Source organism: Chaetodon auriga, chromosome 11 (assembly GCF_051107435.1).
Source record: "Chaetodon auriga isolate fChaAug3 chromosome 11, fChaAug3.hap1, whole genome shotgun sequence".
Classification (NCBI taxonomy): domain Eukaryota; kingdom Metazoa; phylum Chordata; class Actinopteri; order Chaetodontiformes; family Chaetodontidae; genus Chaetodon; species Chaetodon auriga.
Genome location: NC_135084.1, coordinates 14,767,353 through 14,782,485, shown reverse-complemented (window position 1 = coordinate 14,782,485; position 15,133 = coordinate 14,767,353). Strand labels below are relative to the sequence as shown.

At 42.2% G+C, this 15,133-nt stretch overlaps 1 protein-coding gene across 1 annotated transcript; it reads right to left on the bottom strand.

Moving 5' to 3' along the window:
• Positions 1-607: 607 nt before the first annotated feature.
• zfand4 (zinc finger, AN1-type domain 4) lies at positions 608-14,791 on the bottom strand. The gene is made up of 10 exons (XM_076743394.1): positions 14,443-14,791; positions 12,575-12,888; positions 10,413-10,488; positions 9,620-9,687; positions 9,296-9,482; positions 8,767-8,914; positions 7,051-8,283; positions 5,987-6,041; positions 2,565-2,682; positions 608-1,704 (listed from the first exon to the last, which is right to left on the bottom strand). The coding sequence occupies exons 2-10, from the start codon at positions 12,756-12,758 to the stop codon at positions 1,569-1,571; spliced, it is 2,205 nt and encodes a 734-aa protein (XP_076599509.1). The 5' UTR covers positions 12,759-12,888; positions 14,443-14,791; the 3' UTR covers positions 608-1,568.
• Positions 14,792-15,133: the final 342 nt, after the last annotated feature.

The window sequence follows — 15,133 nt, the reverse complement described above, 5'->3', positions numbered from 1 at the left end:
ACAGTCCCATCAGAAAGATCTGAAAGGTTCAATATGGTGAATCTGAATATTGGTCTGTCTGTATTTCTAATAAATAAAATCACAGAATGTTTGTTTTCCATAAAAGATATACACACACACACACATACACACACACACACACGTCAGGGTGCTGGTTCCCAGTATGAAGATTACAAGTTTTACCTGTGACAGTTCTAATGAAGGATGACCTAACAAGGCCTGGTCCTCATCTATATTTGTCCTAACATTGTCTGGAGTTAGGAGAGTGAGGGGCTCGAACGTGCAACAGGTTAAAAAAAATTTGGGCTTGTTGCTAAGGAACTAGCCGCGGGTCTGCGTCAGGAGGACAGGGTACTGTGACAGGAGTGAGTCAGTGATACCAAACAGAAACTGTTTCTCATCTACTTCACAGTAATACGAAAACCATTACGGGCCAGGAGCCGGAAAGGTCAAACATTCAATGTGCAAATAACGAGGAAGTGCAACAGCAAGACTCGAGGCCACTGCAAGAAAATGGGAGGAAATTACAGCATGACGATGTGTATCTGTAAAAATCATCAGTAAAATGGAAATATAGTGTCGGATAAAAGCACTTTCACGAGTCCTCTGCAGTATGTACGGAAAGAAACTTTATTAGATCAAACCCCTGTAGATACTATTACAGCATTTAAAGTTTTTGCAACAGCTGAGCAATAAAAAAGACTTACAAAAGATTTTTTATGGCAACCACCTTACTTATAGACACATCATAAATACCGTAACCAAATCCCAAATCCTAACACACTTTACTTAAGGATTACAGATTACAACTGACATTCACACCTACACACATTGCATACTTTCTATTTTAAAACCAACCTTGAATTTAAATAAGTAGTATTCATTAATAAATATTAAGTATTTCATCAATAAGTGGGTGTACTGTTCTCTTTTAGGAAATATTTCATTAGTGATGTCGGTATGTATGTGCCCATGTAAGAAAGACGTTTAGAGGTGCAGAATATAAAAATCTGGTCGACAATAACAAACACTTCATAAGACAAACACAGAAATTTAAGAATCCTCCTCCCCTCCATCAACAATAAGGAAAGTCAAATGTATAAATATGATAGTTCTAAAGTGCATCTGTCAAAGACTTGTCGAATTAAAAGTCATCACCTATTTAAAAAAGAAAAAAAAAAAAAAAAAGGCTGACAAAACTAAAAATAGATATGTCTGAACGTGCAGCAGATATATTTAGCAAAAACTACCTACATACATGCACAGGGTTTTTTTTTTTGTTTGTTTGTTTTGTTTTTAGGCAATGGAAAAAGAACAAGGTGACAGATAAAAAGGATAAACATCTTCACATTGTCAAGAGATGATAAGTAGTTCTGTGCCATTTCAGTCTACGCTCGTTTGCTCACACTTGGCTTCGCAGAATATTTTATTGAAATCTGAAGCAAACTTGGCGGATTAAAAAAAAAGCACACAGTGGTGAATAAGTTCCTTCGTTCCGCTCTACCACTCGGTCCGTTCGACCTGCGGCTCTTCAGATCGTCCCTTGTGAGAGGCGAGGGTCGTCGGGTCTAGATCTTAGGCAGCTTGGGAGCACTGATCAGAGGGTTGGTCTCTTGAAGAAATCGCCGTCCTGCAGTCTTGTAGTCGTAGGTGCACTCGTGCGTCTCTGCGTAGCGATGGGTGGCGCAGAAGTTGTGACCGCACCTGAAACATTGACATAAACAGAGATTTTGGTACGAACGCATGAAAATACAGATCTAGAAATACTACTTTATTTATAATAATGTGTGTCACAAAGCCTCCCGGGTCAACCAGCTGCCTGGTTAGGTTGGCCAGGACAGACTGCGTGACAGTCACATGCTCCTCAGGAGATCTCACAGTCTGCAAATAAAAAACATTCAGCTTCTCCATCAGCAAACATCACCTGCTCACTCATCAGGCTATTCCGCTGATGCAGAGTCACATTACTCCCTTCTTATTTGAACCCGTCCATAGAGAGGTTTTCTGAAGCCTGAAAGCCTCCTTTATGTGCTTTAATCATTGTACTCCTATGAGTCCATTAGTAAAAGGAGCAACACGATGTCAGATGTCCAATTTATTTAATTTGTGAGCCCTCACAGTGAGTAAATTACATTAGCCACTTAATCGCAGAAGTTTCCCATTTGACAAAACTGGTAGTTAGTCTTTTGAACACAGTTGGGAGCTCCCCTTCAAGTGGCTGGTGTTAAGAGATTAGAGTTACATACTGTTGCATCAGCTTCAGTGTGCACGCTCTGGACAAGGCCCGAGAGAGGGGAAGTGATCCAGATTGATGTCGTAGGGAAGAACTTTGATAATGTTAATAACTTGTGGCAGAACAAGCAGCGAACAGAGACGTGTTTGCACTGGAGAGATGGCTGAGAGAACAAAATGATGAACTAGGAAAAAGACCACTCTCTACTAAAAAGGCTGCTTCGGGACAAGACTGACAAATAGGGAGAGATTTGATTTAGAGTTAGAAAGCGTGTGTGTGTGTGTGTGTGAGTGAGAGTGGGCGCAGGTGGAAATGCTGGAGGCACTCGTACCTGCACTCGTAGCTGGTGGCCAGGCCAGTCTTCTTGCCACAGAGGAAGCAGTGCTTTGAGCTCGTCTTCTTGCTGCCTGTGGGAGCCTTGACTGGAGGTAGGTGGTACGTTGGAGTGCCTTTGAGGAGAGGAAACAGTTTCTATTTACTTTACAGGTGCCAGTGTGGAATAACTGATTGTGTGGTACATCGCGTAAAAGGTTTGCATCAATGCCAGGGACTCATCTACAAACACTTCAATCATGTAGTTTGGCTCTCTGGTAAATTATAACATTTGTAAACAGCATAACTGGAGATTTTACGAACATCCTGTGTCCTTTTCTACTTTGTGACAAAGTCCTTTGCTTTAATTTGTGCTTATTAACATTTAACAAGCCTCAAATTTGCTCAAGCTGAGCCCATCCTGGTAATCATGGAGCCATAAAAGGTTAGATCAACACAGAACTATGCGAGGGGAGGGTTGCACTTCTCTATTCAGAACTTTCAGGCATGTTGTACTTCTGACCAAAACCCTGCAGTGATGTCAACGCAGCCGTTTTCACCAGCTGTCAAAAGGCAAATCACCTGCTGTGAAATCAAACGCTGGAGTGTGGCCAGAAATGCAATATGCTTTTAAATCTCACTGAACATTTCGGAAAAACTGTCAGTCTCCACTATTTGGCTTTGTTTTGTCTGAGTTTCTATTTTAAACCTGTTTCACTGAGGACAAAGAAAGCGTTTTCATATCATGCCTTAAGTCTGCTTGATGTCTGTCACCTGATACCCACAGGAAAAAAAACTGCCAGGAAATAATCCCTTAAAAACTGTGTTCAAACTGTCACATTCATGTTGTTCTATCGAGGGCGTCTTTGTCAGTCCTGACAATTCCTTTCAAGTTTGGTGTATATTTTTGAATAATGTAGGTAATTATCTAGATGTAAACAGCAATACGTTTGTGACACTGCTATTATTGAAATAGTGTAGACAGTCAATCATGTTCGACCCCGTTTCCTAAAATATTGGGAGCCTGTGTAAAACATAAATTAAGCACAAAGTGACATTTTCCTAATCCTTCTTGACAAATGCTCACTGAAAACGGTACAAAGACAGTATTTTCAATGTTGTGCCTCATCAGCTTCATTGATTTTTGTTTATTCTGAATTTGATGCAGCAACACGTTTCAAACAAGTTGGAGAAGCAACAACAGACTGTTTGGAACATTCCACAGGTAAACAGCTTCATTGGTAACAGGTGATAGTGTCATGACTGGGTATGAAAGGGGCATCTTTGAAAGGCTCAGTCATTCACAAGCGAGGATGGAGCGAGGTTCACCACTTTGTGAACACATGATCGTATAAAGGATGTTACTACACGGGCTGAGGAACACTTTGCTGTCGGTAAACACAGCTCACTCGAAAATGACTGCGTTCTGTTTCTATCACGTTTTACACAGCGTCCCAACTGCTTTTGGAAACAGGTTTGTTTCAGGAAATTTTCAGGCTTTGCCATGTGAGCCTTTCCCCTGGTGTAACATCTCACAATTGTGTTAATTTCCCAAGTCAGGGAACACCGGTTTATGTCAGCTTATACTCGTGATAATCACGTCTGTGGAGGCATGCGGCTCGGCCGGGTTTGTGAGCCGTGGAGTTTCAGAAATGTACAGATAAAAGTGACAGCTCTGTGATGAAGGCACGGGAAGCGAGCTGTCAAGCAGCTGGGCGTGGGATTGGATTTTTATTTGTTTTGTGTACTTGAATCTGCTATCATCAGACATACAGTGGGTTCAAACACCCGAGCTCATCTTCCACATTCTCTTGTGTAATAGAGCCAACTTGAATTTGATTACATTTAATTAAGGGTTGTCCCAATTAAGTTTTCTTTGCTCCCAATCCTAATCCGACTCATTAATGCGGAGGATCTGATATGCAGTACATTTTCTGTGCACGCAGCAGCACTGTCGACACAAAAGCACATTTTTTTGAAATATCTCAGCTTGTTTCACTCTCTGTCAGCGCTGATATTTTCACTGGAACTGCTGACTGTTTTTGTTTACGCTGCTCTACATTTAAGTCACGGATGACAGCGGAAAAGCTTCTAATATTTTAATGGAGCACAATGAGATGTTCACGAAAGCTGGTGTAGCTGGGGCATGCTGGGATTCTGTGAACAATAGATCTGCTTTACAGACCAATTAAAAAATGATTTATTTTACAGGTCAATACTTTCCCTAACAATTCAAGGAAGTTTCCTTGAAATAACTGTTTGTGTGTAACTGAAAGAAGTACTTATTGTAGGGAACCTAGGTTTTCCTTGAATTAGCTCCACTTAAAACCAAGTAAATATTCATTCATCATTTCTTTATTATTGGAAACTTTATCCATCTGAGCACTGTCTCTATTTTCCCTGTAATTACTACCAAATTATATAGTTCCTTCCAGGAAACCTCTGGCAAATTATTAGGAAATTACAGACTTGTAAAACAAAGCATTACGAACTGGTTGGTTCAGACGTTGCTTATAACTGACCCACACACCCATGCAATAAAACATGGAGGTAGAGCATCATGCTAAGAGGATCAGTCTGAACTGGAAAATGTCCTGATTGAGGAAATCATGAATGTCAAATATAGACAGATGACTGGAAAAAAGGAGGCAGCCTGCCACGGCCGTCTCGAAAACATTCTTCAGACTTCATTTTTAAAAACAAACCCCATGAGAACAATTAGGATTAAAAAAACAAAAATGAGCTTGAGGAGTAAATTCATCTTTTTGGAATAACTCGTGGTCAGAGTCAGCATACTTAGGGTCTCTGTTAGATGGAATTCATTTTGGAAGTCCTCTCCAATCAGTTTTTTCCTATTTAGTTTATTTATTCGGTATTCATTCCTTTCACGTCTCGGTGTGGAAATGCAGCTGAAAGTTGAGACATTCACAGTCATTTGCGTGCAGTCGTTTCACTACCACCAAAAAATTCTCAGCCTGTGGGAGACTCAGACTCTGATAACCAAATGTCCAGTATTGGGGAAAATGGAGAACCTTGACTCACTACTTCTTGTATAGATCCATGCATATTTATCTGTATTCTCTGTGAATAGTGTAAGCATATCAATGTCCGTCATAAATAAGTGAGTGCGCTTGTGTGTAGGCCTGGCGCCTTCTGTTGTGTGCTGCTTCTGCAGTTGTAGCAATAATGAATATTTAAAACCCTCGAGGAGCTTGTAGTGCTCATTCAACATGCGCTGAAGGTTTTCACATAATCGTCTCTCTATATGTGAATGCAGCTTTCAAGAACTGCATCTTTGTTGGGAACTGTGTGGCTGTGATGTGTGCCCTCTGGTACGTCTGACAGCACTTTGAAAACACAACAGGTGGCAGTAAATGTAGAAATTTCTTTCTGTGCTGGTGCTTTATGAAAACATAAAAGGTATTTGTGCGTGTCTCTTACCAATTCTCCCGAATGAAGTTATGACTCCTCCAGCTGATGCAAGAGTGTTGGTGGCCTGAGAAAACAACAGCAGCGTGAAATATAATATTTAGAGCAAATCATTAAAACTACCGCAGTGCTAAAAAAAATGTGCTGGAAAAGAACTGTAAGTAGCCACTATGACTGGTGGAGTACTAAAATGTATGTGCAATATCTTCGCTCAGAATGAACCCAGCAGTAAACAGGACAGGTTTAAACTTCTATCCAAAATCTATGCAGCAGGACAAATAAGAGACAAAAAGATACTGAGAAACCTTATATTCCAAACAGAAGGGAAGCTCATTACTACACGGACTAAAGATGGTTTGTGATATTTCAGCTGTTTACTATTTGCATCTCTCCTTGTCTGTCTACTTATTTGCAAATACACAGTTTGATATATTACAATTGAAAGGATATCATTTCACTGCATGTACTGTGACACACACGAGTTAATGCCTGATGAAGTCCCTCTACAGCATTTTAATAAAGCGTTTCAAAGGAGCAGCAGTGTGTGGGTGTTTTATTCTTTTATCATTACAGTGAGTGCTTTGCTCTGGGGCTGGGAGATACCATTATCTCATGGCTCATGACATCCTGACAGACAATTCTGATCTCTGCATGACTGCTCAGTTGGATCGTAGTGAAATTTGTCATAACATGACATCTAAAATATTTGACAATATATCATATGCGGTTTTTGAAGGTCTGTGATTCTGGTCTACCAATTTAAATCAACGTGATGAAACTAATTGTGATCTTATCATGTTATTTTGAAAAATTCAGTCAGTGTTGCACCAAAATAATGCTGCTACAATTCTAGCAAAAAGAATTTCATATCACCCACTTCTTCTTCACTTTTAAGCATCTGCTACTTTTCTGGTTTGGGATAAGCATAGACTCGTACTCCCACTTAAGTGAGAGCAATTTTCCAAAATCACTGTTTGAAGACTCATATAAATACTTCAAAACAAACAAACTGAGCATCAAGAACAATTTCACAAATCCAATCTTATCAGCAAACAGTGACACGTATCTGTGCTCACCATGTAAGAGGCTGCTGCCCGGTGCAACGGTGACATTTGTCTGATAAGATCATCCTGAAGAAGCCTGTTAGTTGGGATGGGTGGCAGCCTGGAGCCAAGGCTGCTTTGTCCTGAGGCAGTGGCAGGAGGCAATGCCAGTGCAAGTCCCACACTCTCTCCAAGGCAGTCCCTGCTGTTGCCACTGTCTGGAGCCCTTGTAGACAGAGAAGCCAGGAGTTCAGAGTTATTCAGTGATCCCAGTGGCTCCTTACAGGCTTGGTTGGCCATCTTAGTGATGCCTCTTGCTTCCCTCTTTGAGATAAGCTCTGGCCTCTTGCCAGGTGACTCTACTTTAACACCACGAAGGCGTGGCGGATGGGCTGTGGTGCAGGGTTGAGGGGATGTGTTGCCTGGCTTCACTTGTGCTGAGGATTGTGCTTGAAGTTTGGGCTGTAAACGGGAGACAGAGGAATCAAAAGGCTGAGGCAGCGGTCTGGTAGAAGTGGATGGTGAGGAGGAGGCAGGTAACGGAGACGGAGGGTTGATGTGAAATGATGTGCCAAGCTGTGTCCTATCAGCTCTGCTGAGAGTTTCGCTTGTCCCAAGTGTCCAGGTGTTGAGTGGGGAGGGGGAGAGTGGCAGCTGGTGCTGAGCCCCAACGTCAAGGGACCGACAACCTCCCTCTGGCTGGGTGGACACATCCACACTCAGAGGGTCTGACAGTTCCCCAAATGGTGCACCAGGTTGTGTTGGCACCACCAGCCCAGCAGCTTCCTCTAACAAACCCAGCCCGACTGCCTCCGCCACAGGCTCAGCTGGGTCAAAGGTGGCTTCAGGTGGCCCCCTGATATACAGTGGAGGGAGCTGAGGGTACACACAGTCCCTCATCAACCTGGTGCTGCCAATGTCTAAGCGGGACACTTTGGGAGGGGGTCGGATCTTCGCGAACGGTGGGCATGTCTCCCATGGTTCCTCCTCCTGAAGCATATAACAAGAAGGCGAGGAGAAAGCAGGAGGGGGCCGTCTAGGGATGGACAAGTGGGTAGATGTTGTAGCAGCGGAGAGCGAGGAGGGGTCTCCGGGCTTATGGTCTGCAATTGGAGGTAGTTGTGCATTTGACTGCCGAGGCTGGTTGATCTGGGGGAGTGAACGAAAGACGCGATGATGGTGCCGCGTGCTGGAAGGTCCTAGAGAGCCACTGAAGTGATGTGGGCTGACGGGAGGGCGTTGTTTCACCTTTGCTGACTTCTTCGGCTGGAGGACAGAGACGCGGACAGAGACCATCAGATTATACCACAGTACATTCTCAAATGCACTGTACATTTTCAGTGTTTTCCCCCATTCTGTAAAATTATAAATCGTTCAGCTTGGTTCAAACTACTCACAGAAGTTAATTATGAGCATAAAAACATTACAGAGCCAAAACAGTTTAATGTAATGAAGAGCTTCATCATCTTACAAACGTGCAACTTAGAGTACGGTGAAGTACATCTGCAGGAAGCAAAATGGTTGCTGGCTACCATTTTCAGTCTATAATAAGGATTAGCAGGATTCAATGTGACGATAACATCAGACGTAATTTGGCTTCATTATTTTACTGATCAAAAAACACAGCTATGAAAAATCTGCTTGAATAACTGTCACATAAACGGCATAAGACCTGTTTTAATAGTATGTGTAAATGTGAAAGAAAATGATGTGAAGGCTGCATTTCATAACAGGTTTTTAGCTTCCAACCTTCTTGTTGAGGTTCATGTCCTCCATCTTGGCTTTGAGTAGCTTCATTTTGTTCATGGTGATAGAGTTCTCAAGACTCTGCTGGGCAGCTGCACAGCTCTCACCATCGTCCTCCCCCTCTGCACACACATTGTACACCGAGCCACCACTGAAAGGTATGAGAGGCAAAAACACTTGCTTTTAGTGATCTAGCAAAGCTGTCTGCTTAACGGCAGTCTCTTCAACATTTGGCACTACAATGGGCATCAATTAGTCCCCCAACCACCACTGAATGATCAATGCCAAGTACTCAACTCTGCACTGGCTGAACAATTACAATCATAATTATACTTTATTAACTGCAGTGTGTTCCTCATCTGTGCCTTTTTTTTCTGGCACCATTCTCAATACCAGATGCAATTATCTCTGTTTACATTACGGTTACTGAGCATTTAATGATGACTAATGTGAGCAAACCCCATCCCTGTTATATGCATAACAATATAATGATTGTGCTTAAAAACAACAGACATAATGAAAATATCCCGACCTCAGAGATTCAGACAGCGGGGTCAGGGTGCCGTCTCCCCTGTCCACCACCCTGAAAAAGTTTAGCTGGTCACCCTCACGATAGACCACAAATGTGACCTGTTTATTGGACAGGCTTTTCTCCCAACCCTCCTCCTTTGTGCTCTCCATCAGGTCAGCGGCATCTTTGATTGGATCCTCCATGGTTACTGACAAAAGAATAGGGGGACATTTGTGGTTTAACAGCATCTTTTAATTATCTAACGTACTGGGGAATTTACTACCGACTAAAACTACCGATGTCCAGCTATCATGTGAGGGTGCAGTTCTTTGGTCTCTTTCTTACCTCTCCTGGTGTTAATGGGGCCTCCCCTCATAGCTAAGACCAGTTTCAAAGTGCAGCCCTCTGCAATGCTGAAAACACAGAGTGATGATCAGAACAGCACAATAAGTCAACAGTATTGTAACCCCCTCCCCTGTGCATGTAATTCTAATGGGAGAGAAGGACATAACAATAAGCAACATATTTACATTTGCGGTAAAATGCTTTACTTCTGAGGCAGAGGGGAGAGGCTCTGATCTAAAGTAAACAACACTTCAGGGCTCAGGATGATTTCCAGATGAACTTAAGCGCACAACTGGGAATTCCAATGGAACATTTGGTTCAAATGAGCAGATCTTTCACTGCCTACTCTGCCTCTCTGCTTCGAAAACTTCAAAAGCATGCGGCGGTGTGATGGGCGAGCCGAGCAAGATCTCACCAGAGGCTGTTCATGTGGAAAATTAAGTGACAAGCATTCATAACAATAACCACCATCTGCAGCCAGCAGAGCACTGGAGGGTGAGGTCTGCATCTCATAAACTGACACGAGTCAAGGGGCAAGCTCTCTAAATATGACCAGTATGTCACTTGTCTCACCCAGCTCTACATCTTTGGTCAATTTACAACAAGTTGAACTGAACTAAGGCTGAGTCACCATCACAGCAGAAAGGCTTTTAAAGCAAATCACTCTAAATGTATACAGCATGTTTTCAAGCATATTGCCAGCAATTGCTCTAACAAGCATTGCTGCCTGTGTGATTTTGCCACATGTGTCAGTGCCCTGAAGAACAGAAGGGGTCGGGAGGAATAGATTTACCCATAGTCATGCAGACAATGTTCATCATCCAGCTCCAGATTGTTCCAGATAAGGTGTTGCTGGGCAACAGGGATACCTTTAGAGATAGTCAGAGAGAAGGTAGGAGAGAAAACAACCAAAGTTGACAAGAAGCTGTTCATTTTTCAAAGACTAAGTTCACTAATCTGACAGACAGGCAAGATGGGAATCCTACCAACAGAAGCATCTACACTCTGACTGAGGGCAGACTGAATATGGTTCATGTCTGCCCCCTAAAGACAGAACTATGTAACTGCTGAAAAGGGTAAATCAGAGCAGATGCAACCAAAAAAAAAAAAAAAAAAAAGAAAAAGAAAAATAGAGGAAGTTTATTTGATGTGCTACAGAGTAAGCTCACCATAAAGGCATCTTATCTTACACTTAAAGCGGTGAAATGTAAGAGGTTGGTTGGATTATGTCAATATTGTATTGAATATTATTGAAAATGAGACCAAAATAATAAGACTCCCATCGAGGAATGACAGCCTAATGAATACAAAGGCTCTCTAGAGTTACTCCTTGGAATGAGATGGAGGGTATGTGTAGTCAGGAAGCTCTCTGAACCCACAATGAGTGAACTCGCCGACCCGGTGCTGGAGGTGGGCCAGTGTTAGTGAGTGAGCAGTGGTCCTTTCATTTGCAGAGTGGTATGCTCCATCACAAACACACAGCCTTGGCTGACACACCTCCTCACACACAGAGCACAGAGGGGCCTTTCTGACCAAAACTGAAAACAGCAGTAAAGACTGTCGATATGGAAGGTCGTCTACAAAAATCCGAAGTTTGAATAAACACATATTTCATTCAAATGAATTCCTAAACAATCCACAGAGCCATATCTTAAACTACTGCTTCTGCTGTGCTCAATCATGGTGCCTCTGCTTCCTCACGAGTCAACAGGTGACTCAACAGGTTTGCTGTTGTAATAATATAATAAGCCATTTTACAAACTTGATTCCAAAAGAAAGGAGGACTCTGTGTAAAGTGTAAGTAAAAATGTAATGCAATCATTTGCAAATTAACTCTGTTCAATGACAACAGTCTTACAAAATGTTCCCGAGCCCATGTAGTAACATCCTTTACACAATCATGTGTTCACAAAGTGGTGAACCTCGCTCCATCCTTGCATGCGATTGACTGAGCCTTTTGAGGAAGTCCCTTTCATACTCAGTCATGATACTATCACCTGTTACCAAGGAACCTGTTTACCTGTGGAATGTTCTAAACAGGTGTTTTTGGAGCGTTCCACAGCTTTTCCAGTCTGTTGTTGCTTCTGTCCCAACTTGTTTGAAACATGTTGCTGCATCAAATTCAGAATAAGCAGATACTGTCTTTGTTCTGTTTTCATTATATCAGTATGTGTCAAAAAGGATTAGCAAGTTATCACATTGTGTTTTATTTATGTTTTACACAGCGTCCCATCTTTTTTGGAATCACGGTTGTACGTCAACAAACAGCCTGACCTTTCACAATTTTGCACACTGAATCAAAAGTGCCTTCACACATTATTGCTAAGATGTTTTGACGTGATTCAGCACGGCTTATAACTTTGCTCCAGCTTGTCTAAATGAACTGAACAACAATACTGATGCATTCAATGGGTGAAAGTGACATTTAACGCCCACAGCTGGAGCACAAGGCATGGACTTATACACTGAATTTTAAAGAGGGACAAATCATAATAGATTGAATATTTAATTTTTTGCAACAGAAAATAGATAGAATATCAAACAACACCAAAGCACTCGTCAATGATGCTTCTGGTGTGTGGTGACAACAGATCTGGGGGCTCTAAACTTAACCATGACTTTTCAGCCTCACCCTGTTTTTTGCATCTGTTTGTTCTTTCAGCAAGTTATAATAAACCTGGTAAGCGTCAAGTAAACAACGAAAGAAATGCACAAACAGACTCCACAGAGCAGTTATATACAGAACAGCACAGCTCAGGAGAGACGACACAAAATGGTCAAATAAATGGCAGGAAGTAAGTATGTGGTATTTCTGTGACTTTTATCTTCTCTAGTCTATCAAATAATTGATACAACTTTCTGGCTCAATCAGTGCAATATCCTGACCTATAAAGTGTGGTTACTATTCAATAACAACTGACTAAAACATGCACAGTACACGAGTGAGTTTTGTACCTTCCAGCCTCTGGATCTTTGCCTTGACTGAAATGACAGCCTCAAAGGGCAGCACGCGCAGCTCAAAACAGGTCCCTGTCAGGGTCTCTATGAAGAGCTCCATAGTGTCATAGAAAGGGAGCTTATAGTGAAAAGCTCCCACACTGTCGTCATTAAAGAAGGGTGGCTCCTTCCTGTCAGTCATCTTGGCCGGTTGGGAGAGAGACTTTAGGGTGAGATGATTAAATGGGGGGGCTGGCCCAAGATGAGGGACAGAGGGACAGGCACTGTTTAGTGGCTTCACGACCGTCGCACATCATGCAGGATGACCACAGCTGCAAGCAGAAACAAAAACACAACGTGATTATACTAACTTTTTGAAAGGTTTGATTAGTTTAACTATTCCTTGCCTCTGCAAACAAGGGTCTTAAATATACTGTATATTCTCCCCACAGGTCAGAAATTTATTTGTGATCATCTTCACTCTGAAACATAACATCTGCAAGTTAGCTCAGCACTCACAAAGCCTTCAAAAGCTAACCTCTGAGAACAAGTCATTTCCATTTGCACATGAATGAATGCACAATTTTTACAGATTTCAATCAGTCCATGTATTCAACTGCATTTTGGTGCAGACTTTTGAAAGGCAGACAAAATCTAATTAGGTGGCCACACTAAACAACTGTGGGGATATTCATGTCCTGAATAACATAAAAACTGAGTTATGCACCTGATGAAGTAGTTTGTTGGTAACACAAACAGGATGGACCAGTGGTAACAGACAGCATGACAATAAATATGCTCATGCGTGGAATAAAAACTGTCAAGACGTTCTTGTGGCATGTTTTCAATTGAGGTGTAATTGTTTCAGAACAAGGACAAGTCTCGGTGGCAGCCGACACGTCCAACCCTCTCATAAAAAATTCATGCAGTATTTAAAGCCAGGGCCAAAATTCGAGGAAGATCAGGTGTGTTATATAAGCCCATGAGTGGTATGAGGTGTCCTGTGCCTGACCACAGCCCTCCACACATCACCTCTGGTGTCATGTCTCACCAACATTTTAGAGTATTCAATCTGCATCATTTATTTTACTGAAAAAGGAAGACAAGCTCAATTCAACATCAGAAATAATGTAGTGTCATATAACCCAGCTTATTTTGATCGCTTAACAGCCAAAAGAACAGGAGAATATACACTGCAGGTTCTTCTCTGCAAACCATACAGGCTTTCTCGTTTGGCACTGATGAGATTAATATACATCAATAAATAATCATCTCGTCCCCATGCGTGTTTGTGTTTGTGTTTGTGTGTGTGTGTGTGTGTGTGTGTGTTTTGGATTACATTTGTCAATAAGATGCTCCAGGTAACTTAACAGACGTGACCTTTTAAAATGAGATCTTCCACTTTACTGGGCCCTGACAAAAGCTCACCGATAACCTCTCGTGCCTACCACTGAGGTTTCAATACAGGAGGTGAACTGTCTGGCTGATTGTTGGCTATATAGTGTTAGTAAACGGGGCCTGGTGTGTAACGTTACCCATTCAGAGACTTCAGGGGTGTCACAATAGGCTATTCTCTAAAGAAAACGGTTTGGTTGTCAAGTTACAGGCGACGCAATGTGCAAATTGCCTCTAGCTAATGTCAAATTTCACCTTACATGAAGCTGTTGACCGCACCACTACAGCAGAAGCCACAGGCCAGGTCGGCAAAAACAAATGAACTCGGTTAGCTAGCTGCCGAAAACAGAGATGAATGGAGTTGGGAATCGCCTCAACTCTAGCGGCTAACGTTAGCGCAGAAAGGTCACACAAGCAGTATTTATCTCCCAGTGTCTACAATGCAGATTATGGCCTTGGTTAACGTTAGTTTTTTATCGTTAAATCCTTACCAGTATCTTCTGCAGTGACACGGTAGTGAAGCCCAGCTAACCGACGCTGCTAACATTAGCTGTCGTTGCCATGTTAGCCAACAACTCAAACAATGGCCACCTTTCTCTGTAGATGGCTAGCAGGCTGCTAGGCTACATTCATCGGTTTCAGTCCTGTCCCGTCCGCCGTAACTGTCGAGGGTGACGTTATGTTCAAAACTAAGCAGCATTTCATCACGTTTAACCTCAAAAACTGCACAAGGAACAAACTAGACTGCAAACCGTTGACGGTCGCCGTCGTACCCTTGTTGGCGACATCATCATACCTGTCAAACACGGCTGAACAACACCTTTGTGACTTCTGTTGACTGACAGGCAAGGGAACCAATAAGCGTTACGCATGGTGAGGTGGGCGGGACCACAAGTGTTCTCTGGTTAAAGGACGGTCACTTTCACATCCTCATGAGTTCAGTCCCAAATCGTCTACATAAATAAATAAAAATAGCAATAACGAATAAAACAAAATAATAGTTTGCAAAAAATATCGTTATATCTGTAATTATCACAGGCGTAATATTACATTGAATATGTAGGTACATCATTGGTAGAAACTGACCTATCAGTTTGTATGAAACTCTGGGTGCCGTCAATTGATTTTGGAAAGCTTTGTCTTTATCTTTTGAATGTAAAAACACTTAAAACAACCACGTTA

Excerpts from the sequence above, each read along its gene's own strand:
- zfand4 (XM_076743394.1), bottom strand. The coding sequence starts at position 12,758 with ATGACTGACAGGAAGGAGCCACCCTTCTTTAATGACGACAGTGTGGGA. Across the intron at positions 10,489-12,574 it reads AAAGATCCAGAGGCTGGAAG|GTATCCCTGTTGCCCAGCAA; the intron begins GTACAAAACTCA and ends CTATCTCTAAAG. Across the intron at positions 2,683-5,986 it reads AACTTCATTCGGGAGAATTG|GCACTCCAACGTACCACCTA; the intron begins GTAAGAGACACG and ends CTCTCCTCAAAG.